The 26,738-nt window shown below is 35.1% G+C and overlaps 1 protein-coding gene across 1 annotated transcript in view; it reads left to right on the top strand.

The window, feature by feature from the left end:
- Positions 1-26,738, top strand: part of VPS13C (vacuolar protein sorting 13 homolog C) — a 176,531-nt gene that overhangs the window by 129,030 nt on the left and 20,763 nt on the right. The window contains exons 64-74 of the mRNA XM_058541734.1: positions 291-417; positions 4,404-4,639; positions 11,128-11,269; positions 12,383-12,523; positions 13,319-13,400; positions 13,523-13,592; positions 14,208-14,319; positions 14,440-14,553; positions 16,503-16,642; positions 18,290-18,371; positions 25,922-26,035. Coding sequence (XP_058397717.1) covers positions 291-417; positions 4,404-4,639; positions 11,128-11,269; positions 12,383-12,523; positions 13,319-13,400; positions 13,523-13,592; positions 14,208-14,319; positions 14,440-14,553; positions 16,503-16,642; positions 18,290-18,371; positions 25,922-26,035 — 1,360 coding nt within the window. The remainder of the gene's footprint in view (positions 1-290; positions 418-4,403; positions 4,640-11,127; positions 11,270-12,382; positions 12,524-13,318; positions 13,401-13,522; positions 13,593-14,207; positions 14,320-14,439; positions 14,554-16,502; positions 16,643-18,289; positions 18,372-25,921; positions 26,036-26,738) is intronic.

The raw sequence follows: 26,738 nt of genomic DNA, 5'->3' as shown, positions 1-26,738 counted from the left end.
GTGGACTCTGATGTACCAGTCTGTTTACCTTAATGAATTTCACTGGTGTGATCTTACCTGGATCAATTCAGAGTACACTGCAACTTCAGAAAGGGCAATATTCTGTTCCCTCAAGCTGCAAAACCATTAGTTTATTGGACATTTTAGGGTACTTATTTTTAGGTAGAGTTGTGTTTTATTGACAAATGCAATTTTATAAGATTTTTGTACCAATCTCCTCCTCAGTAAACCAGGTCTGGGTTTCTCAAGGCCAAGATGTTTTTATCTTTCCTCTGTTGGTTGTGTTTCAGTGGGTCACAGGAAGAAGTAGAATTGCAGCCAGGACAAGCTCGACTTTTTGCGTGGGCAGATCCTACTGGTACCAGAAAATTGACATGGAGATATGCAGCAAATGTTGAGGAACACGATCTGTTAAAGGTATCATTTCATGTGAATGAGTGCTGTATGAGTTGCCTGATGGCAAAGGAAGTAGACAGGCTAGCTTCACACAATCGTCTTTGTCCTCGATGAACTAAAAATGAATAGGAAATATTTTCGAAATAATTTACTTTTGAAGTTATATTTTATTGTAGATTAGTCAAAATAATTTAATTTACAATTTAAAAAATAGGCCTGCTTTGTATTGACCATAAAGACCAGTAAAGTACTTTTTTATTTACCTTTTTTTTAAAAGGAAGGAATTTTAAGGCTAAGTGAAAAACAACTTTATTTTGAACATATGCATACTACTGTTGGCTGTGAGGTTTTTAGACATGTTTTCCCAACCAAGGCCATATATTTTGTTAATTAAAGGAGTCTGACAGTATGCAAATTATCCAGTTTAAGAAATTTAATGAAATATTTATTGAAATAATATTTAGGTAGCTAAATTAATCAAATATATTATTTCTTAGACTTTGGGAAGGGCTTAAGAATTCATCTACTAGCCTCCCTCTAATATAGGAGTTGTTCCTGCGTTGGTGATAGATCATCTAGTTTCTATAGGAATATGTTCTGTCATGAAAAGTTCATACAGTGTGACATTCAATTGTCTGGTAATGCCAGTTGTTAAAAAAGCTTTCTTGACTTTTGCTTTAAAATGGTTATTGGCCAACAGTGACTGAATTATCGTCTCCTATATTCCCTCTGAAATAGCCATAAAACAGATAAAGACTTACCCACTTTCGAAAAATCAGACTGACCGTTCTCTGTTACGAGATTCTTGGAGTGATTTTTACCAGGACAGTTCGATGGAGCTCTGTTGGCTTGCTTGTGCTTTGCTTTTTTGCAACAGAGAAACTCTCAAGGTTTTTAAGTGGTAGAGAGAGGCTTAAATTCCCTGTCGTGCTTAGCTCCCTGGCTCGGAGACACGGGCGCGCGGCCTGGGGCCCCTGCTCTGTGCTGTATTATTTCCCCTCTCCTCACGTGTAATGCTGCTCAGCAGCCACCACGCCCAGAAAGTAGTGTACAGACGAGAGAGCGAGTGGCAGTGACGCCCGGGAGGAGGTCATCCAGGTCTGTATATCAAGGCAGATTCAGAAAGAGTCCTGGTAACAGTGTGTGCAGGGGATTGCAGGTTTTAATGCTTCTCTTCTGTTTGGTGTTAGAGAACCAGGCAGTAGGCAAAGTAGATAATTGCACCTCAGTCAGCAGATAATCTGCCAGGTTATGAAAATTCAGCCAGAAGCAAGGCAGTTGCCCATTTCCTTGTCCACTAAGTTGATCTGAAAAAGGAGTTCTGCTCACGCCCAGCTGGACATGACAAGGGAGTTCAAAGAAAATACATACATTCTTGGCAAACACTAGGTCTGAAGTGATCTTCCCTCATTAAGTGTAAATAAACAGGAAAAAAACAACATGGGGTTTATGAAAAAAATATTTCAGGAAAAAATTGTAGCATTATCTTATGGATTCAGAGGGGTGATTATACCTCTGAAAAATTTTATACTACAGGAGGACCAGAGTAAAATTTTCAAAATGTATGCCTAGCATCCTTACCTAAGTTATAAAGATATGACAACTATGAAATAGGAGAAAGCATGGTGAAATAAAAAGACAAAGAGGACAAAGTAAAGTGAAAGGGAAGTGGGGAAACAGAATGTATTCCATACATACTATACATACACCATTTAATCTTAAATTTTAATTAGAGAAATATGAAGATTATGATTTTTTATAAAAGCTATCAATTAGTAGAACTAAAATCAGTGATAAAAGAATTTTAAAAGAATTGAGAAGCGCCGGCCCCGTGGCTTGGCGGTTAAGTGCGCGGGCTCCGCTGCTGGCGGCCTGGGTTCAGATCCCGGGCGTGCACCGACGCACCGCCTGTCCAGCCATGCTGAGGCTGCGTCCCACATACAGCAACTAGAAGGATGTGCAACTATGACATACAACTATCTACTGGGGCTTTGGGGGAAAAAAAGGAGGAGGATTGGCAATAGATGTTAGCTCAGAGCCAGTCCTCCTCAGCAAAAAGAGGAGGATTAGCATGGATGTTAGCTCAGGGCTGATCTTCCTCACAAAAAAAAAAAAAAAGAAAGAAAATGAAAATAAAGAAAATTTTAGTAAAAGAAGGAAACCTAAGAAAATAGATAATAAGTGGCAAGTATCTTTCATTGAGTATGTATCATGTGTTAATGCTTTTCATATATTATCACTAATTATTATGGTTGAACTTAGAACTGCTGGTTAGAATTCAAAACCAGGTTTATCTGACTTTACCATCCATGGACCATGCTTCCCATCAGTTATGTCAGTAAATGAAAATGGTTTAAATTCTCCAATTAAAGGACAAAAAAACACTGAGATTAAGGTAAAAAATACTATCTAATTATGTGCTACTTACAAGAGATCTGTCTTAACGAAACTAACACAGAAAGTTATAAGCATAAAGAGATGGTAAAGATTTAACAGGCAAACAGAAGCAAAAAGAAAGCAAAGTTGGTGATTTTAATTTCTGGACAACTATAATTCAAAGCAAAAACTGTTAAATAGAATATGGTAATATGACAAGGCATGATAGCCATAAAACTTCATGCAGTGAATCACATTGCATCAAAATATGTAATTTAGGATGCTGGAAGTCAAGTGAAACACAGCTACCTCAGGATATTTTAACACACCTCGTTTAATTTTTAACAGATCAAACAGATTAAAAAATGAATAGGATTAGAGAGTATTTGAATAATAAGTAGATTGAACCAAGATAAATATCAAATTTTGTGGTTTGCAAAGCGAGAATTTACCTTCTTAATAGGTATCTGAAGTATTTACAAAATTTGATGACATAATAGAGTTAAAAAAAAAAAGGATAGGCTACTTTGACATATGTTAAAAGCAATAGATTAAAAAAAAAAGCAATAGGTAAATTTTTTTTTTTTTTTGGTGGGGAAGATCAGCCCTGAGCTAACATCCATGCTAATCCTCCTCTTTTTGCTGAGGAAGACCGGCTCTGAGCTAACATCTATTGCCAATCCTCCTCCTTTTTTTCTCCCCAAAGCCCCAGTGGATAGTTGTATGTCATAGTTGCACATCCTTCTAGTTGCTGTATGTGGGACGCGGCCTCAGCATGGCTGGAGAAGCAGTGCGTCGGTGCACGCCCAGGATCCAAACCCGGGCCGCCAGTAGTGGAGCACGCGCACTTAACCGCTAAGCCACGGGGCTGGCCCCAATAGGTAAATTTTAAACAACAAAACTCAACTATTCCTATGCTCATGGTGAATCTTTTATTCATGTGTCTTTGGTTTTCTTCCAAGAAGGCGTAAGATGAAAAGCACATAGTAGGTACTTGTACTGCCTGTTGAAATGAACTGCTGTTGTATTTATCTTAATCCCAGAACCAAGAGGAATCATTGTTTTAATCTCTGAAAACACCAAATCAAGCCTCATATTTTTAAGTGGTATATGAGCCCTCAGCCAAGAAGGCTATTCATAGTGAAACTTAGTACAGACTGATCACCATAATTTGACTGTTTAACAATGTGATTTATATAAATATTTGCAATGTTATAAATTATTAAAACATAAAAATAAACTAGTTAGTTTTGCCTGAGGTTAGTTTTCTAATAAACTTCTAAACCATTGTGTTCTCCATCTTGGAGACAAGTAAACATCTTATGGTATTGGCGTGGTCAAAGGATGCTCTTGTTTCTGCTGAGTGCCCTTTGAGCACTAACTAGGTAACTCAAACTAAAGTAAAAAGAAATTAAGCACTATTAATCTTTGTTCTTGTTTGAAAAAATTGGTGAGTATGTTTTGAAATAGATATAACTTTAATTAATTTATATCATTTTGATGGTTAGAGTTTCCCAATTTATAGTCATGCTTTTTAAACTTTTCTAAACATTCTCAGTTACTCTAGTTCAACTTTATGTAATAAAAACTTACTGCTTGTGGGTTTAATATAAAGTCTCTCTTTTCCCCAGGATGGATGTGGACAGTTTCCATATGATGCCAACATCCAGATACACTGGGTATCCTTCCTGGATGGGCGCCAGAGAGTTTTGCTTTTCACCGATGATGTTGCCTTGGTTTCCAAAGCACTACAGGCAGAAGAAATGGAGCAGGCCAATCATGAAGTAACGTTTTCTCTCCACAGTCTTGGGCTTTCACTGGTTAACAATGAAAACAAGCAGGAAGTTTCATATGTTGGGATAACCAGGTATGGAAGAAGGAAGATAAGGCATCAGGAATCTTTAAAAGACACTGAGTTCATAATATCAGATTTGATGAGAGTAAACAGATAGCTGTTCTGATTTTGATATAGTGTACATTCTTTCAGAACAACTTACTGAACAGTTTTCACTGCTAGTTGAAAAGCCCCTGAGATAGAAAGATGACTAAGATAATATCATGTCTTTGCCCTTACATTTCTCATCGTCAGTTGGTGGGGAAGAAAGAGGTTTGCTCCTTTCTGTGTTGTTTGTATGTATTTTTTTTAAATGAATTATAAAAGCACTGAGAAATGATACAAAGAAGTATTTACATGTACATGGAAATACAAAGGTGGAAGCAACTGTTTTGTGCAATAGAGGTTGGAGAAGCTGGCATGGGTCAGGGGAAGCTAACAACAGTAAGTCAGATAAATTGGAAAAAACATTCATAGAGGAGGCAATATTTAACATGGCTACATAATCTTTAATGGGTGATTATTTAGAACTTTTTAATAGTGGTGGGACCAGTTATTTTCTCTGGTTCTGCTTATATCTGCATAAGAAAAATATTTGAATTTATTTATTTTGGTTTTTTAAATCACACTAACTTTGGTAAAAGACTCATTCTTTTTTGGAGGCTGGTGGGTAGAATGGTTAATTGTTACCATGTATAACCAGCATAGATCTATCCATAATCATGTGTTTAGTGAAGTAAAAAATTAAGAAAGCGATCATGTATGTAAGGAACTTTGCACAACACCTGACAGATTATGGGTTCTATAAATGGTGTTATACATACCATTAATATCATATTAATACATTTATGTATATATGAGTAATATATTCTCTTGTTTATACATTTAAGTATTGTGTATTTTTAAACTAAATATGAAGATCATTTTTAAGTCATATAAATCCAGTTTTCTCCACTCTCTTGTTCTTTGATATAACTTATTTTTACTTTAATATTATACATGCTATTATACTTTGTCAGATTGGCCTTTATTTATTAGGACTTTTAAAAATTCATCTAAAACAACATGATTACCTTTTTTCTGACATACTACACATTCAGCACTCATTCAGTAAGGATGTGTACTGAGGAACATAAGTCAGTTACATAATTTTTTTAAATAGACTTTAATTTTTTTGAGCAGTTTTAGGTTTACAGAAAAATTGAGTGTCAAGTACAGAGTTCCCATATACCCCTCCCAGGTTTCCTCTATTATTAACATCTTGAAATAGTGTGGTACGTTTGTTACTACTGATGAACTAATATTGATACATTATTGTTTTCTAAAAAGTCCATTGTTTATGTTTACATTAGCGTTCACTCTGTGTTGTAAATTTTATGGCTTTTGACAAATGCTTCTTTCTCTTAGCAATATCCTTTTAAGATTCCTTATGTCTTTTTGTAGCTTGATAATTCATTTCTTTTTATCACTGAATAATATTCTATGTCTGGATGTAACACAGTTTATTTATCCATTCACCTATTGAAGGACATCTTTGTTGCTTCCAAGTTTTGGCAATTATGAATAAAGCTGCTATAAACTTTCATGTGGAGGTTTTGTGTAGACATTGGTTTTCAACTCATTTGGGTAAACATCAGGGAGCATGGTTGTTGAATCATATGGTAAGAGTATGTTTAGTTTTGTAAGAACCTGCCAAATTATCTTCCAAAGTGGCTGCACCATTTTGCCTTCCCACCAGGAAGGAATGAGAGTCCTGTTGTTCCACATCCTTGCCTGCGTTCAGTGTTGTCAGTGTTCAAGATTTTGCCTAATCTAATAGGTGTGTAGTGGTATCTCATTGCTGTTTTAATTTGCAATTCCCTAATTACATATGATGTTGAGCATCTTTTCATATGTTTATTTGCCACCTGAATATCTTCTTTGGTGAGGTTCAGATGTTTTGCCCTTTTTTAATTTTTAATTTTCTTATTGTTGAGTTTTAAGAGTTCTTTGTATATTTTTGGATGCCAGTCTTTTATCAAATATGTGTTTTGCAGATATTGTCTCCTAGTCTGTGACTTGTTTTTTCATTCTTTTAATAGTGTCTCACAGAGAAGAAGTTGTTAATTGTAATGAAGTTCAACATCAGTTTTTTTGTTCATGCATTGTGCTTTTGGTGTGGTATCTTAAAAGTCATCACCAAACTCAAAGTCACTTAGATTTTCTCCTGTATTATCTTCCAGGATTTTATAGTTTTGGGTTTGATATTTAGGTCTATAATCCATTTTGAGTTAATTTTTGTGCAATGTGTAAGCTCTGTGTCTAGATTCATTTTTTCTTTGTGTGTAAATGTCCAGTTGTTCCATTAACATTTGTTGAAAAGAGTGTCCTTTCTCCATTGAATTGCCTTTGCTCCTTTTCAAAGATCAGTTGACTGTATTTCTGTGGGTCTATTTCTGGACTCTTGATTCTGTTCTCTTGATCTGTTTGTCTGTTCTTCCACCAATACCACACCGTCTTGATTTCTGTAGTTTTATAGTGACATAGTGTCAGTCCTCCAACTTCTTTCTCCTTCAATATTGTATTGGCTATTTTGAGTCTTTTGCCTTTCCATATAAACTTTAGAATCAATTTGTTCATATCCACAAAATAATTAGCTGGGATTTTGCTTGAGATTGCATCAGATCTATAGATCAACTTGGGAAAAACTGATATCTTGATGGTTTTAGTCTTCATATCCATGTACATGAATATTTCTGTTTGTTTAGGTCTTGGATCTCTTTCATCAGGCTTTTATAGTTTTCCTCATATAGGTCTTGTACAAATTTGTTAGATTTTGTTTATACCTAAACATATCATTTTTTTGGTGCTAATGTAAATACTATTGTGTTTTTAATTTTAAATTCCAGTTGGTCATTGCTGGTATATAAGAAAGCAATTAACTTTTGTGTATTAACCTTGTATCTTGAAGCTTGTTAGTTTCAGGAGTTTTTTGGTTGATTCTTAGGGATTTTCTACATAGACATTCATGTCATCTGAGAACAAAGACAGCTTTATTTCTTTTTTCCCAATCTGTGTACCTTTTATTTTCTTGTCTTATTGCATTATCTAGGATTTCCTGTACAGTTTTGAATAGGAGTGGTAAGAGTGGACATCCTTGCTTTGTTCCTGATCTTAGCAAGAAAGCATCTAGTTTCTCACCATTAAGTATGATGTTTATAGGTTTTTTGTAGATGTTCTTTATTCAAGTTGAGGAAGTTCCCCCCTCTTCCTCGTTTGCCGAAGAGTTTTTATCATGAATCGGTGTTGTATTTATATAGTTTATAGTAGATATTTTATTCTTTACTTTCGTTGACTGGTGTCCCGTAAATATATTAGGTAGTGAGGACGTTGGTAACGTGATCATTCACTAATATCAACAAGCTATGTAAATTAAAATATTATGGAATTATATTTTATCATTGTGCAAACAGTATTTTCTAATCAGGGATCAGCAAAGTATAGCCCATGAGTGAAGTCTAGCCCACTGCCTGTTTTTTGTACAACCCTTGATCTAAGAATGATTTTTTACATTTTTAAATGGTTGAAAAAAATCAAAAGAAAAATAGTACTTTGTAACACATGAAAATTATATGAACTTCCAAGTTTGTTCTGCATAAGTAAAGTTTTATTAGGACACAGCCTTGCTATTTCTTTTATATGTCTATGGCTGCTTTTGCACTGCTGCTCAGTGAACAACAAATGACAGTGATGTAGTTGTAACTTGAGAGAGTTTGAGTGCCACACATGTAGCTATACTGCAACTTTTATTTTTTATTACTAATACATATTCGTCAAAACAAGAAGAGAAAAGTGGACTTTTAATGTCTCACTTATAGGGCACAGTTATCAAATGAAATGGCAGAGCATTATTTTATCATGTAAGGACACTGTACCTATGCTAAAAGAACAATATATTGACATTTCCGAGCTAAGCACACGTCACAGTATGCCCAACTCACAGGAAAGCAATGGCCATAAAAATTAGAAAATTTAAGACGAAATATCTCATCACAGCAGAATGTTATCACAAAAATAAAAAACCAAAAATGAGATTTCAACCAAAGTTAGATTCTGAGCGACTCATTTGTTAGCCAAGCAAGGAAAGCCTTTTACCAACGGTGAGTTAATTGAATCATGCCTGATTCTAGCAGCTAAAGAAATGTGTCCAAAGATAATAAACTTGGGACCATTAGCCTTTCGGTAACAACAGTTGCTTGAAGAATTGTGGACATTCAGAGCAACATCAATAGTCAATTAGAAAGGCAAATAATTTCAGGTAGTTTTCCTTGGCTCTTGAGAGTCAAAAAATGTTACCAATACTGTTCAGTTGTTTTATATTTGAGAAGCCAGTGCTGAGCTTGAAGTGACTGGAGAATTAACTTCAGTGAATAGTCGGCGTAGAACAACTCCAGGTGAAAATATTTTCAACAAGTTGAGGAAGTACTATATCAGTGCAACCTGAAGTGGAATCATCTAAGATATATTGCAACTGATGATGGGAAGAATATGTGTGGAGCAGAAAAAGACTTAGTTGGGTAAATTCACAAAGCTTGTGAAAATGTAATGTTTAAAGCCTGTGGTTATTCAGTGTATTGTCCATCAGCAGGTACTTTGTGGAAAATATTTGAATCAGTTGTGTGTTATCAAACCAGCAGTGTCAAATAGTGACCTTCATTCACTCTTGTGGACTTAACCATCGTTAGTTCTGTGAATTTTTGTCAAATAGAAACTGAATGTCCTGACTTGTCTTACCACACAGAAGTTTTATGACTAAACAGTGATGCTTTTTTTTATTGTACTGTTTTTGAGTTTTGGGCCCAGATTAAAGTTTTTCTGAATGAAAAGAACCACCCTCAACCTCTGTTATTGAAGACTGAATAGCTTTGGAAAAGAGCTTTTGCTGCAGAATTGATAATGAATTCAACCTAAAAGTAGAAGACAAAACAGCGCTTATCTGTGAAACCTATACTGCAGTAAAGTCATTTTGACAACTAACTTTTGAATCACAAGTAATGTCAGGCTGTTTTATATACTGCCTGTGCTGTCCAGAGTTAAAACAAGAAGTGAGATCTTCATCCCAGCACAAGTTTGGACCAGATACATTTTATGATCTGCAACTACATTTCCAGCAACATTTTTTCCAACCTCACACCAAGTGCAAAGGAAATTTCCACATTTCAAAACCCATTTACCTGTGTAATGGAAGAGCTTCTGCCTAACCTTCGATTGGAAGTGATCCATCTTAATGCATTGACTTGCCAATAGGCAACTATCAAAAGAAGAATCTAATAGATTAGGAAACCAAATTTTAGATTTAGAATTTTCTAATAGAAAATAGAATTTTATAAATGCATTTGAAGAAATACATATGCTCAATTAAAATAACATTCTCATAGATCAATACCAGTTTTTGGCAGTAACTACCTGTGTGAAAGGACCTTTTTAAAGATACTCATTGGGGGCTGGCCCCGTGGCTTAACAGTTAAGTGCGTGCACTCCGCTACTGGCGGCCTGGGTTCCGATCCTGGGCGCGCACCGAGGCACCACTTGTCCGGCCATGCTGAGGCAGCATCCCACATACAGCAACTAGAAGGATGTGCAACTATGACCTACAACTATCTACTGGGGCTTTGGGGAGAAAAAGGGAAAAAAAAGAAAAAAAGGAGGAGGATTGGCAATAGATGTTAGCTCAGTGCCGGTCTTCCTCAGCAAAAACAGGAGGATTGGCATGGATGTTAGCTCAGGGCTGATCTTCCTAACAAAAAAAAAAATAAATAAATAAATAAGTAACTAAGTAAATAAATAAAGATACTCATTGTAGATCAGCATTAACAAATGAATATTTCCAGTAGATTTTGATAATAGGGAACACTAACTTTAAGCCCTAATTAAGTGAAATGTTGTCACCCCCACAAAAGAAGTGTAAAAAAAATTTTTTTTGTAATTATGTATGGTGACAGATGTTAACTAGACTTATTGTGATGATCATTTTACAATATATACAAATATCGAATCATTATGTTGTACACCTGAAATTAATATAATATTATATGTCAGTTATACCTCAATAAAAACAAGTAAATAATAAAAAATAAAAAATAAGTGTATTTTACTCATTAATAGAATCGTACTCTATTGTTCTTTTTGCATTTTGAATTTCATTGATTAAAAAAATTTGTGGAAGTTTTTTTTCTCTTCTTTTTTAAGTACCTACACATTTTGTCTCAGCCCACAAAGCCTAAAATATTTATGAAATGGCCCCTTACAAATAACATTTGCCAATCCCTTAATTAATTGATGTCAGTGTGTGATAGAAAAACATTTTCCCTACTCCTTTCCCTTATGTACTTTTATAACACAGGTATCTTTGGTGTTTAAAAAAATCTCTTCTCCTGTAATTTTCATAGGAGATTGATAGTTGCAGTAATTTAGAGTTGAATTACAATTTCATAAACCTAAATATATATTCCTAATTCAGTTTTCTTTGTGAATTATTTTAGTTCTGGTGTTATTTGGGAAATGAAACCAAAACAGAAATGGAAGCCTTTTAGTCAAAAGCAGATAATCTTATTGGAACAGTCCTATAAGAAATATCAAGAATCAAGAGACCGTGGCTGGATTAAACTAGACAATAATTTTGAGGTATACCAAAATTTTTTTGTTTTGGTTTTTATGTGTCTTTTGTTGTTGTTGGTAGTAGTAAGTAAAATTTACTGTCCAAGTAAAAAAATGTGTGTGCAGAAACTAATTTATTAATAAATAAACTTATTTATTAGTTATTAGTAGGATTGGCATAACTAATAATATTTATTAGTACAGTTTTAATTAAAATATATTGTTATTAAATCTTATATTATGAAACATGATTTAAATATGTTTCTCTTCTGCATTTTTATGATTTCTTCTATTCACAAGGCAGATAGTTTCATGGAAATTGTTTTGTTTTCAGTAAGATTATGAAGAAATTAAGATTGCTTATTGAAACTTTTTCTCTTATGTTTTGAATGATACCAATATGTATAGCTAAATAAAATCTGTGCAAAATTACATATTTCAATGATGAGAAACCTGTTTAGAAAACCTCAGTTAAATTCATTAAATGTGAATGATTGCTGGATGTGGGTAGATGTCCACAAACAAACGTGTACTCTACACAGGCCCTTACAGTGTTGAAACTGCAAGTCTCTTTTGCTCCAAGAAGACCCCAGAAGCTTGACTGCAATTTCTGGCTTGCTCTGATTCAGGCGTATTGTTTTGATTACTTTTTGTCTTTGTTATCTGATGGCTGAGTTTGCATTGGTCACCAGATGTGCTCCCCACCCTCGCCCCCATCCCCATAAATGTTAGCCGTGTTCAAATGAAAAAAAGACCCAAAAACTATACAATTAGTGTCAGACGTAAATAAGCTGTTAACTATTCATTGTTTAACTTTATTAAAACAAAATTTAAGAATTATCTAGAATTATCCATTACTGTTGAGGTTTTTAAAAAATGCAAAGCATGGTTTATTTTCTTTAAGTGCAGTTTATATAATTGAAAAGTTCCCTAATTATTTTCTTATTTTTCTCATAACTTTGGTAAAAACGTAGTGATTCTGCTTCAAAGATCTCAACTGTAGATCCCCTTAAGGTAGATCTTTTGGTGAGATATAGAGATTAAGATATTTTTCTCTTTTAATTTGTGAGTAAATGGATATTTAAAATGGGACACACTGCTAATACCAACTCATCACAAACACATGTGCTTTTCTTCCAGGTCAATTTTGATCAAGTTCCAATGGAAATGCGCCTCCCTATTCGGTGCCCTATAAAGCGAGATTTTTTATCAGGAATTCAGATTGAATTTAAGCAGTCTCCTCACCAGAGAAGTTTAAGGGCCAGGTTGTATTGGCTTCAGGTAACATTGTCATCCTCAATTCAATAAATATATCTAATCACTTTTGGAATCTTGGGGATGAAATTTTTTTTACCAGATTCTAGCATACATTGTTAATTGGTATCTTTCTTTTTGTTTGTTTATTCCCCTTCTCCCACGGATCCTGTGGATTCAACATACTTACCATCCAAGTCTAAAGACCTTGTGACTGTTGAGACTATTTAATTTGACCAGTTAGCCTGCAAGAGTGTTTTCTTGCACTGAAATTGTTATTTCTAAATATTCCTTTGAATTTGTCATGGAATCCCAAAATAAGATTTTCTTTTGTCATTCTGTATGGAAATGAACAAGGCTTTATTGGAGGATGTTTTAGACTGCTTGCTTGCTTGCTCCCTTTTTGCCTCCCTCCCTCTCTTTCTTTTAACTGCTAAATACTATTTAGGACATTTTTATTCTTTTTTCTTCTTTCTACCTGTGCTCTAATTTAATATCCAGTCTCCACTTACATTTTATTTAAATTATAGAGAGTTGAAGTCTCACATGATCCATAGGTACAAATATTTTCATTAATGGTGTACGTGCTATACAACGTTAATGCAGTTATGAAGATATTTGTATGTTCCTTTGTATAAAAGCTTGCCCTTGCTGAGATATATAAGAATTTTAGATTTAAAGTGAAGCTTCTAATAGCATCACATATACATACAGATACTTATGATGAAATTAGTGGCGTCTTCTGTAATACTGTCTCTGAAACTAAAAGTTTAAATTTATTTTAAATGTAGCTAAGTTAGTTTTCTTTTTTTTTTTTTTCAGGTTGATAATCAGTTACCAGGTACAATGTTCCCTGTTTTATTTCATCCTGTGGCCCCTCCAAAATCCATTGCTTTGGATTCAGGTAAAAAAACATCAAAAATTAAGTTGAGATATGCGCTATTTATAAAAGCTAAGTAGACATTATTTTGACCTAGTATGTATAAAGGTTGATTGCTTTTTTCTTGTTTTCTTTGTTTCTCTTAGAACCCAAACCTTTCATTGATGTGAGCGTCATTACAAGATTTAATGAGTACAGTAAAGTCTTACAGTTCAAGTAAGATTCTCTTATTTATCTAAAGGAATTTAAAATGAAAATCTACTTTGAAAATAAATTTTACTCTTTTTGAAAGTGACTTCGATATAAAAATTTTTTTCCACCTGAAAATATTAATCTACTTTTGGTCAAGTAATTTTCTACGTTGGAGCTTATTTTCATAATAGCCTCCATTTAGTTTAAAGTGTAAGATTCCTTCAGCCACCTCCTCCCCTTTGTAACTCCGATTAGAATATAAAGTAGTCAGGGAAATATAAATGATGTATGTATTTGTGAGGTGGGTTCTTTAAAGCAATTGCTCTGGACTTTAAAAATTGGATAATGCATCCTACATCATCTAGTTGTTTTCGTCTCTTCTGTAACATGATAAATGTGGGATTTGGGACTTTAAATGCCAAGTGTTAATACAGCAGTATTACCTCTAGTGAAACCTTCACTTTAATGAAAAAAAAAATCTCAGTCTAAGTAGACTGTGTTCTTGTTTAATCACACTTTTTAAGAGATGAAAGAAGAAGATCTTGCTGTGGCTTTTGGCCAGAATCAAAGTTTTAACCTTAAAAATTGCAAGGTTTGATAGAAGTCCTTTTCTAGCTTTAAAAAAATTTTTTTTCTTAGGTATTTTATGGTCCTCATTCAGGAAATGGCCTTAAAAGTTGATCAGGGGTTTCTAGGAGCTATTGTTGCACTGTTTACCCCAGCAACTGACCCTGAAGCCGAAAGAAAACGGGTAACAATTTTTATTTCTTGGGAAAATTATAAAATTTAAAAGATTCAGTCAACCATTTTTTGAGCTAACTATAGTAGAGAAAAAAATTAAAATAGAAATTCTCGACTTAATGTTTTTCAGACAAAGTTAATCCAGCAAGATATTGATGCTCTAAACACAGAATTAATGGAGACCTCAATGACTGATATGTCAGTTCTTAGTTTCTTTGAACATTTCCATATTTCTCCTGTTAAGGTTTGTTGTAATTATCATTTTGAAATTTTGGCATAATTGTTGTAGAACTTTTAGAGAGTCTGTTTACAAATGTGGGTTTTCTTTCATTGTGTCAAATATTTGTTGTGAATTTTATTTGATTCATTGAAATAATTAAGACAATTCTCTGTAACATATGTATAACCGTAATTCCCACAGAGCAACTACCAGAGCATGTTCTCTAGTCTTGAATTAATAACCCCTTTATTTAAGGAAGAAGCTGACAAAAGCATTTCTTAATTAAGCGAAGAAGTACTCACCAACGTTTAATGTTTTGGTTGCACTTTGTAACTATGATCACTGTCTAAACAGAAAGCTATAATGAGTGCCCTAACCAGAACGTGAAAATGCTGAAGTAGGTATTATACTGTTGATGTGGTGTTTTTCAACCTTCCAAAATTTGATTGTAACTAAGAGAGTGGAAAATTAGATACCTTTCACTTGCCTGATTTTGTACTTGATGAACCCATTTCCTTTTCTCCTTTTGTTGTTCTTTTTAGGTTTTATAGGGAGAGGTAACTGCTTAGTAAGTTCACAAATGCCATCAACCATAATGTTCTAAACTTGTGTAATGGGCCAGATTTACAATTAAGTAACTCTTTAAAATATTGATGATCCTTTACAGTCTCAAAAACTGTTTATGGCACATTATTTTCAGTTGCATTCACCAATCCATTCAGCGAAATGAATGCATTTATAAAATGGAATTATTATTTTAAATTGATGTATTAGTTTGGTGGTATCAGACATATCCATTGTGTTAGGTTTAAAATTGATATTGTTTTATGTGGTAGGTTATACACAATTTCTTTTTCATTATTAGGTGAAGATCAGTTATTTATGAGATTGAACAATACCTTCCACAAATATTTATTGAATGCCAACTATCAAAGTTTCTGTGGGAGGTATAAAATGACTTCATGGAGTTTATAATCTAGGGGGGTATTAAAGATTGATAATTTACCTATTCATGTTTTTAGGCACATTGAGAATTGTACCATGAAGTTGAATAATTAAGATCATGAAGCATAGTTATTTTCTTATTCTGTGATAACTTTGCCCTAGGGAAAGGCTGGGTCTCTGTCCACCTAAGCTTGCCTTTCCTGGATCCCAACACCCTCTGGCTACAGATGGGCAGAAGCCCACATCAGAGAAAAAACCCAACAACCAGGCTTTCCTGACCTTAGCTCAAGTCTGCTCTTTTGAGCTCTATATTGGTTAGGTGAAATGCCTAGGGAATGGCAGAATGAGAAAGGAGTCATCTGCTTTATTTACATGCCGAATTACCTTTTGCTTGTGTCTTCTGGCACTAGTGCACTAATGATGATACGGCACAAAGTAGAAGCAGCTAGATGGGAATGTGAAAATCTCATGTTTAAGTACTAAGTTGAAGGGGTCTGTGGAAGCCAAAAACTCTATTAATTTTTGAAAAATTAATTTAGCAGCTTGCTAATTGTTCCATAATTGTCATGTTATTGTTACTTGTTATTATTGTATAATTATAATATAATTGTTATTGTTAATTGTTGCCATAAGTTATTTACCTTAACTGGATGAAAATAAATGATTATCCATTATTTTGACTTGTAGACTACTTGTGTGCCAGTTGACATGTTTTTCTTCTTAAAATGATTATGCTATTTTTTAAAATGTTTTGGGTCCCTCCATATAAACACAATGGTATTTGTACTCTTTGAGTAAAATTATAGCTCTATTTTTGGGACAGACTGATTTGTATTTTATCAAAAAGTAAGTAGAATCAGATATGAATGAGTTATTCTATGTTATGTATAGAGTAAAAATAATAGCTTTCTTTAGGACTCGTCATTGAAAGATACATTTGTTTGTATCTGGAAGATCTGGTTCCTTTGCATATAATTTTTTTGTTTTTGTTTTTAGCTTTCATTTATTGAATATTATTTTTGTTTTAGTTGCATTTGAGTTTGTCTTTGGGTTCCGGAGGTGAAGAGTCAGACAAAGAAAAACAGGAAATGATTGCAATTCATTCTGTCAATCTGCTGTTGAAAAGCATAGGTGCTACCCTGACTGACGTGGATGACCTCATATTCAAGTAAGATTTACGTTAAAGTACACTGGGAGGCTTTGTGCCAAGGTTATGTTTCTGGATGTTAATTCTCTCCCTTTGTGCTAGAATGTTAGCTTAGAAAAATGATAATGTTACTATTTATACTTGAAGAGTTTGGTCCCTTTCTAAAAATGCTCTTTAGGTATGCTTATTTTACTCATAAAGATACGATAGAGTCTTATATTGTCTTCAGTTATTCAAACCTAGATAATACATGAATGTAGAATAAAAATTGAATGGTTTTGGTAGTATATTATAAATGGCCATGTTTTAAAACAGAATTATATTTAGAAATACATAGCAATTGGCTAAGATTTCAGTGTAATCCTATGGCAAAGTCTAGATAATAACTCCTTGCTACATTTGATATAAGAATATTTATGTGTGCCAGATACATACAAATTCAATGAATGTTGGTTGACTTGTATATTCAACAGTGGTATTGGAACAAGTAGTTACCTTGGAGGAAAAAAATGCATTTATTACATTATCAAATTTCATAAGAATCAAAAGATTAAATATAAAATTCAAATTGAAAAGACTAAGAAAAAAATAGAAGTTAATTGCTATCAAATCTCTGAATAAAGGAAGTCTTTCCAAGTTTAAAAGCAATGGAAAAAAATCCCAATGGAAAATATAAAATAGATTTGACTACATAAAAATTAAATATTTTTCAACAAAATCAGTGAAAATAATTAAAAAAGAACAGGGAAAATATAATGACAAATATGACAGAGAGAGGATTAATAGTTAATATTAAACATGGATTAAAAAAACTAAAGATTCCAGTGCCATAATTGCCAGAGGACAATGAGTTAATTTGCAAAAGGGAAGATACAGTGACTGAGAGATATTTAAAATGTTTAACTTTATTATTTATCAAAGAATTTGCAAATTAAAAGAAATTATCAAAGATTTCAAAATATGAGCAATCCTAATACTAGAGGGGGTAGATCTAAGAAATGGGCACCTTTTTTTTTTTTTTTTTTTTTACTAATTGTATGAGTAGGAAATGATATATATCAAGAGCCTTAAATGTTTTTCACTCAGTAATTCTTTTTTTGGGAATTCAGTCCAAAAAATAATCCTGAAATGCAACCAAAGAGTTATATTCAAGATACACATGGCAACATTAATTATTATGCCAAAATTTGGAAATGTCTGATAGTGGAAGAATTGTTTGTTATGACACTTCCACATGATGGAATGCTAGGCACCCATTAAAAATGGTTACATAGAATTTTGAATAACATAGAGAAATCCCTGTCCACAATGTTGAGTGTAAAATATGCATAGAAAATGTTTTAAATATTTTTAAATCACATAGAAAAGGAAAGAAAGAATTCAAAGTGGGAAATGAGAAGAAAAAACTTAAAAATCCTCTGTGTGGTGGGATTATGATTGACTTTTTTGAACCTTTTTACTCTTTATGTGTTTATGAAAGACTTGTATGAGAATGCACTATTTTTTATAGTAATTTTGTTACCAAAATATTAAGATCTCAAATGTAAACTATATGTGGCAGATGTACAAATCTGTGAAAGAATTAGCAATGATTATTTTATTATTGAAATTTTAAATCTCTTTGAAAATATAATCTTAGTACGTTTGAATCTTTCTTTCTCCTCCCAGACTTGCTTATTATGAAATTAACTATCAGTTTTACAAGAGAGATCAGCTCATGTGGAGTGTTATTAGACATTACAGTGAACAGGTAATTTCCTATCATAGTAGTTCATAAATAATATACTTTATAAAATATCAAAACAAGACATTTGTATGTGATTGTACAGTGTGCAGTAATGTTTACCTAATTTACCTAAATTTGCAATCTCATTACTTAGAAGATTTCTCGAATTATTAATTTCTATTTTTTTAGTTCTTTCCCCCCTATATATATAACCTTTTATTTTATTCATTTATTTTTTAATTTTTTGTTAATTGCAGTAACATTGGTTTATAACATTGTAAAAATTTCAGGTGTACATCATTATACTTCTATTTCTGCATAGATTACATCATGTTCACCACCAAAATACTAATTACAACCCATCACCACACACATGTACTGAATTATCCCTTTCACCCTCCTCCCTCCCCCCTTCCCCTCTGGTAACCACCAATCCAATCTCTGTCCCTATGTGTTTGTTTATTGTTGTTATTATCTACTACTTAATGAAGGAAATCATATAGTATTTGACCTTCTCCCTCTGACTTATTTCACTTTGCATTATACCCTCAATGTCCATCCATGTTGTCACAAATGGCTGGATTTCATCGTTTCTTATGGCTGAGTAGTATTTCATTGTGTATATATACCACATCTTCTTTATCCATTCGTCCCATGATGGGCACTTAGGTTGCTTCCACGTCTTGGCTATTGTGAATAACGCTGCAATGAACACAGGGGTGCATGTACCTTTACAAATTGGTGTTTTCAAATTCTTTGGATAAATACCCAAAAGTGGAATAGCTGGATCATATGGTAGTTCTATCCTTGATTTTTTGAGGAATCTCCATACTGTTTTCCATAGTGGCTGCACCAGTTTGCACTCCCACCAGCGGTGTATGAGAGTTCCCTTCTCACCACATCCTCTCCAACACATGTTGTTTCCTGTCTTGTTAATTATACCCATTCTGATGGGAGTGAGGTGATATCTCGTTGTGGTTTTGATTTGCATTTCCCTGATAGTTAGTGATTTTGAACATCTTTTCATGTGTCTGTTGGCCGTCTGTATATCTTCTTTGGAGAAATGTCTGTTCAGGTCTTTTGCCCATTTTTTAATTGGGTTGGTAGTTTTTTTGTTGTTGAGGTGCATGAGTTCTTTATATATTTTGGAGATTAAGCCCTTCTCAGATGTATGGTTTGCAAATATCTTCTCCCAATTGTTAGGTTGTCTTTTCGTTTTGTTGGTTTCCTTTGCTGTGCAGAAGCTTTTTAGTTTGATGTAGTCCCATTTGTTTATTTTTTCTATTGTTTCTCTTGCCCGGTCAGACATGGTGTTTGAAAATATGTTGCTAAGACCGATGTCGAAGAGCGTACTGCCTATCTTTTCTTGTAGAAGTTTCATAGTTTCAGGTCTTACATTCAAGTCTTTAATCCATTTGGAGTTAATTATTGTGTATGGTCTAAGGTAAGGGTCTACTTTCATTTTTTTGCATGTGGCTATCCAGTTTTCCCAACACCATTTGTTGAAGAGACTTTCTTTTCCCCATTGTATGTTCTTGGCTCCTTTGTCAAAGATTAGCTGTCCATAGATGTGTGGGTTTATTTCTGGGCTCTTGATTCTATTCCATTGATCTGTGTGTCTGTTTTTGTGCCAGTACCATGCTGTTTTGGTTACTATAGCTTTGTAGTATATTTTGAAATCAGAGAGTGTGATACCTCCAGCTTTGTTCTCTTTTCTCAGGATTCCTTTAGCTGTTCGGGGTCTTTTGTTGTTCCGTATAAATTTTAGGATTCTTTGCTCTATTTCTGTGAAAAATGTTGTTGGAACTTTGACAGGGATTGCATTGAATCTATAGATGGCTTTAGGAAGTATGGACATCTTAACTATGTTAATTCTTCCAATCCAAGAGCACGGAATATCTTTCCATTTCTTTGTGTCTTCTTCAATTTCTTTCAAAAATCTTTTATAGTTTTGGGTGTACAGATCTTTCACCTCTTTGGTTAAGTTTATTCCTGGGTATTTTATTCTTTTTGTTGCAATTGTAAATGGGATTATATTCTTAATTTCTCTTTCTGCTACTTCGTTGTTAGTGTACAGAAATGCAACTGATTTTTGTATGTTGATTTTGTATCCTGCAACTTTACCATATTTGTTTATTACTTCTAAAAGTTTTCTGGTGGATTCTTTAGGGTTTTCTATATATAAAATCATGTCATCTGCAAATAGTGACAGTTTCACTTCTTCCTTTCCAATTTGGATCCCTTTTATTTCTTTCTCTTGCCTGATTGCTCTGGCTAGGACTTCCAGTACCATGTTAAATAGGAGTGGTGACAGTGGGCATCCTTGTCTGGTTCCTGTTCTTAGAGGGATAGCTTTCAGTTTTTCACCATTGAGGATGATATTAGCTGTGGGTTTGTCATATATGGTCTTTATTATGTTGAGGTACTTTCCTTCTATACCCGTTTTATTCAGAGTTTTTATCATAAATGGATGCTGTATCTTGTCAAATGCTTTCTCTGCATCTATTGAGATGATCATGTGATTTTTATTCTTCATTTTATTAATGTGGTGTATTACGTTGATTGATTTGCAAATGTTAAACCATTCCTGCATACCTGGAATAAATCCCACTTGATCACGTTGTATAATCTTTTTAACGTATTGTTGTATGCGATTTGCTAGTATTTTGTTGAGGATTTTTGCATCGATGTTCATCAGTGATATTGGCCTGTAATTTTCTTTTTTTCTGTTGTCCTTGTCTGGTTTTGGTATCAGGGTAATGTCAGCTTCATAGAATGAGTTAAGGAGCTTCCCCCCCTCCTCAATTTTTTGGAAGAGTTTGAGAAGGATAGGTATTAAGTCTTCTTTGAATGTTTGGTAGAATTCACCAGGGAAGTCGTCTGGTCCTGGACTTTTATTTTTGGGGAGGTTTTTGATTACTGATTCGATCTCCTTACTGGTGATTGGTCTATTCAAATTCTCTACTTCTTCTTGATCCAGTTTTGGAAGGTTGTATGATGCTCAGAATTTATCCATTTCTTCCAGATTGTCGAATTGGTTGGCATATAGCTTTTCATAGTATTCTCTTATAATCTTTTGTATTTCTGAGGTGTCTGTTGTAACCTCTCCTCTTTCATTTCTGATTTTACTTATTTGTGCCTTCTCTCTTTTTTTCTTGGTGAGTCTAGCTAAAGGTTTGTCAATTTTGTTGATCTTTTCAAAGAACCAGCTCTTGGTTTTTTTTTTCTATTGTTTTTTTGGTCTCTATTTCATTTATTTCTGCTCTGATTTTTATTATTTCCCTTCTTCTACTGATTTTGGGCTTTGTTTGTTCTTCTTTTTCCATTTCCTTTAGGTGCATTGTTAGATTGTTTATTTGAGATTTTTCTTGTTTGTTGAGATAGGCCTGTATCACTATAAACTTCCCTCTTAGAACCGCTTTTGCTGTATCCCATAAATTCTGGCATGTCATATTTTCATTTTCATTTGTCTCCAGGTATTTTTTGATTTCTTCTTTGATTTCTTCATCAACCCAGTTGTTGTTCAGTAGCATTTTGTTTAATTTCCATGTATTTGTGGCTTTTCTGATTTTCTTCCTATAGTTGATTTCTAGTTTCATACCGTTGTGGTCAGAAAAGATGCTTGGTATTATTTCAATCTTCTTAAATTTATGGAGACTCGTTTTGTGTCCTAATATGTGATCAATCCTGGAGAATGTTCCATGTGCATTTGAAAAGAACGTGTATTCTTCGGTTTTTGGAAGGAATGCTCTGTATATATCTACTAGGTCCATCTGTTCTAGTGTATCATTTAAGGCCAGTGTTTCCTTATTGAGCTTCTGTTTGGATGATCTATCTGTTGGCGTAAGTGGAGTGTTAAAGTCCCCTACTATTATTGTGTTACTGTCTATTTCTGTTTTTATGTCTGTTAATAATTGCTTTATATATTTAGGTGCACCTACATTGGGTGCGTAGATATTTACAAGTGTTATATCCTCTTGTTGGATTGTTCCCTTGATCATTATGTAATGACCTTCTTTGGCTCTTTTTACAGTTTTTGTTTTAAAGTCTATTTTGTCTGATATGAGTACTGCTACCCCAGCTTTCTTTTCATTGCCATTTGCATGGAGTATCTTTTTACATCCCTTCACTTTCAGTTTGTGAGTGTCTTTAGGTCTGAAGTGTGTCTCTTGTATGCAGCATATATGTGGGTCTTGTTTTTTTATCCAGTCAGCCACCCTATGCCTTTTAATTGGAGCCTTTAGTCCATAGACGTTTAAAGTAGCTGTTGATAAGTATGTACTTACTGTCATTTTTTAACTTTTTTTTTCCTCAGTGTTTTAGTAGTCCTTCTCTGTTCCTTCCTTCTTCTATACAGAATTGACGGTCTCTTTAGTTTGACCTCTGTCTGAAAGCTCTACTCTTTAACTCCCCTCCTCCCTCCTCTTATGTTTTTGATATCATATCTAACCTCTTTTTTGTGCATTAAATCCATTACCCTCTTATCATGGAAATAGATAATTTTTCCTATTTGTGGTCTTCTCTTTTCCCCTTAAATCAATCCCTTTAACATTTCTTGTAGCACTGGTTTCTTGGTGACAAACTCCTTTAATTTTTGTTTGTCTGGGAAATTTTTGATCTCTCCTTCCATTTTGAATGATAACCTTGCTGGGTAGAGTATTCTTGGCTGTAAGTTTTTTCCTTTTAGCACTTTAAATCTATCATGCCATTCTCTTCTAGCCTGTAAGGTTTCTGCTGAGAAGTCAGCTGATAGCCTTATGGGGTTTCCTTTGTATGTAACTTGACTTTCTCTTTTGGCTTTTAGGATTCTTTCTTTATCTTTAATTCTGGACATTTTGATTATGATGTGTCTTGGTGTGGACCTCTTTGGGTTTATCTTGTTTGGGGCTCTCTGTGCTTCCTGTACCTGGATATCTGTTTCCTTCCTTAGGTTAGGGAAGTTTTCATCTATTATTTCTTGAAATAGATTCTCTGCCCCTTTGTCTCGCTCTTCTCCTTCCAGGACACCTATAACACAGATGTTAGTGTGCTTGATATTGTCCCAGAGGTCCCTTAGACTGTCCTCACTCTTTTTAATTCTTTTCTCTTTTACCTGTACAGCTTGGGTAATTTCTTCTAGTCTTTCATCCAGCTCACAGATCCGTTCTTCTGTATCCTCTACTCTGCTTTTGAGTCCCTCTAGTGAATTTTTCATTTCCAGTATTGTATTCTTCATTTCTGATTGGTTCTTTTTTATATCTTCCATTTCTTTGTTGACATTCTCACTGAGTTCATCTATTCTTCTCCCCACATCAGTGACCATCCTTAACACTCTTTGTTTGACCTCTCTGTTGGGTAGGTTGCTCATTTCTGTTTCACTTAGTTCCTTTTCTGGAGTTTTGTCCTGTTCCTTTACTTGGAATGTATTCCTTTGCCTCCTCATTTTGCCTCTTTCCCTGTGGTTGTGACTATGTATTAGGTAGGTCAGCTACGTCTCCTGCTCTTGGATAGGTGACCTTATGTAAGTGATGGCTTAGGAGGCCTGCCGAGTGCTTCCCTCAGTTCTCAATGTTCCAGGGGTGACCCCTATGTGGGCTACGTGTGTCCTTCTGTTGTGGCCTGTTTGCTCTCCCTGTAGGTGCCCAGGGAGGCCGAGTTATGCTCCTGGCCAGCTGTTGTAATGCTCAGCTGCTTGTAGTTGTTGTGGGCCCTTCAGTCTCTTTATCAGGTGTGGGGAGCCCCAGCACAGTTGGCTGCAAGTTCTTATACCACATTTGTGTTGCAGTATTTCTTTTAAGTGAGTAGGCCCCCAGTGTGGCAGGTTGTTAGGCTCAGGGCCTTAAAATTGCTATAAGCCTCCAGCCTTTAGGTCTCTTGTCAGTTCTCTGAGGATTGCAGCTGGGTGGGGCTGGCCTCAGGCTCGGGAGCACCCAATTGTTTCAGGCTTTGGAAGGTGGGGCAAACCCCCTATGTGGGTCTCTGAGAAGCACAAGTCTTCTGCAGCTGACAAGCCCTGCCGCCCACAGGTCCACACATACAGTGAACACAGTCCTGCCCTGTGTGAGCGCCCCGACCTCCCAAAGCGGACCCAGTCTCTCCACGGCGGGAGCCCGCCACACACCACCACTGCCCCACACTCTCCACCTGCTCCTTGTGCACTCCCTGCCCCACTGAAGTTGGCTCAGTTGCCAGGCTGCAGAGAATCCAGTCACCAATCTATGCAGGCCCACAAGTTGCCTGAGGGCTTGTTGTTGGGTGGGGCCAGTCTCTAGGGTGGGCTGCCTGCCCTGGCTGAGCTGGATTAAATCGGTGCTCTAGTGGGTGGAGCAGACCCTGGACTAGCAGGCCTCAGGGAGAACTCCAATGGCGTCTGTGTCAGCACGCCCACACCAGGCCACAACAATGGCCGCCACCAATGTCCCAGTCCCTGGAGAGGTCCCACCTCTCACCAAGTCGCACACAGGGCCTATTAGGTGAGTCTCTTTTCACCAAAGCACTGTGCACCTTTCTTTCTGGTGATTTTAGGTTGCTTTCTGAAACGGGTGAGTTTGCGTGTGGGCCTTTTAAGAGCTGGTTTTAATTTCTTTGTGAACCAGCTTTTCTGGGGGTATTCCCCAATGTTTTAGTAGCAGGCAAAGTCAGATATTATGCCACTTGTCTCGATTGTGCTGGGTCCACAAATGCCGACAGCGGGAGTGCTCCCCGACTCAGGGCCTCGCTCCTCCAGGGAGGCTGTGTACCTGTGGGCTGCTCCTGGCAGCCGTGAGGTGCTGCAGCTTGTGAAGGCAGCGTTTTTCCTCTCCAGAAGGGAGTTTCTGCCTCTTCTACCTCAGGTAGGATTGTCCATTGTTGCAGGAGTTCCTCTTATCCAGTTTTCAGTTCTGTCTCAGGGGTAATTTTTCCATGAGTAGTTGTAAATTGGCTGTGTCCGCAGGAGGTGGTGAGTTCAGAGTCTGCCTACGCCGCCATCTTGACTTCTCTCTCTCTGTATATAACTTTTTAAAAGTTTCCTCTAGTGGCTTTTTCCCTTTGCAATTATATATTTACCACTTTAGGAAACAATAGTGATTTAGGAGTCTTTACACTTTATTTCTTCAATGACTACAGTTTCTAAGCGTAGTCTAGTAGAATTTCGAGAGGAATTCTAAGCCACTTTCCTCCCCATGCCTAAGTTACTCTGTGGTTCAAATTGTATGGACAGTGAGGTACAAGTTATTTCAGGGTACTGAGGTACCATTGCTATACTGTGAACTCCAGAGTGACATCCCCTTTTCCTTCCTCTACTGGAAAGTCCTTTCTTCTATGGTGTATATAGACATTATGGTTATTACATGTCCAAATAAGGATATATTTTCATTTGTTTTTGTTTTGGTTATTAATTGTTCCTTATCTAGTTTCATAGTAATAATAATAATAATATAATAATAAAAATAACTAACAATTACTGAATTATATATTCATTTCCACATAGCTTTTCTTTAACAACCTAATTTAATCAGCACCCCCCCCCACCCCCCCCCCGACCTTTTCCTATTGCATCATGATGTTTCTTACAACAGTTGTAAAGGATTTAATTTACTTTTTTTTTCCTTTAGTTCTTGAAACAGATGTATGTACTTGTATTGGGCTTGGATGTGCTTGGAAACCCATTTGGATTAATTAGAGGTCTGTCTGAAGGAGTTGAAGCTTTATTCTATGAACCCTTCCAGGTATTGATCTTTTATTTATTTCAAGTGTAGATATAGAAAAATAGATGTTCTATTTTTTTAATGTTAAATAATTTGTATTTTAATTGTATCTAGGAATTGAGTAATGTTCAAGTAACAAAAATATATCAATTTTATATTTTTATTTAAAATTACTTGAAATAACATTAAAGGATTGTTTTAGAAATTAATTAATTTCTGGTATCTGGGCAATAAAACGTGCCCACATTTTTCAGGATTTAATGTAATTGTAAGGAAGAGGGCTGGGTAGATTAAGACTGTTTCAAGGCTGTTTTCACCATCATGGAAAGGACTAATGGGGCATCAAAAGCTGACTTGGCTCCATATTCAAGCTTTCCTCTAACCTGTTCACCTCCACTTAAAGGATCCAGGAGCCCAAAGTAGTGAGTGTTTTAGAATAACAAAGCAGAGAGAATAAATGGGAGGACAAGAGAGCCAAAACTATGTGGGCTGTTAGTTTTGTTACCAGTGCTTGCCTTAGCATCTGATGGCACTTGGTATTGGGAGGCCAATGTCACATTGTGATTGAAACCTGTGATTTACTCCTATCCAATTTTTGTCATCTTAAAGGATTTTCTGAGATCATGTGGGTTGAAAGTATTTCAAACACAGTATTTCAGTTAGACGGTGAAAACTGTGTCATCACAGTGTTTATGGATCTTTACAGATTCTGTATCTTCATAGA

The sequence above is a fragment of the Diceros bicornis genome, chromosome 5 (genome assembly GCF_020826845.1).
Source record: "Diceros bicornis minor isolate mBicDic1 chromosome 5, mDicBic1.mat.cur, whole genome shotgun sequence".
Taxonomy (NCBI): Eukaryota; Metazoa; Chordata; class Mammalia; order Perissodactyla; family Rhinocerotidae; genus Diceros; species Diceros bicornis.
The sequence above is the reverse complement of the archived record's forward strand: the minus strand, read 5'-3'. Positions and strand labels throughout refer to the sequence as shown.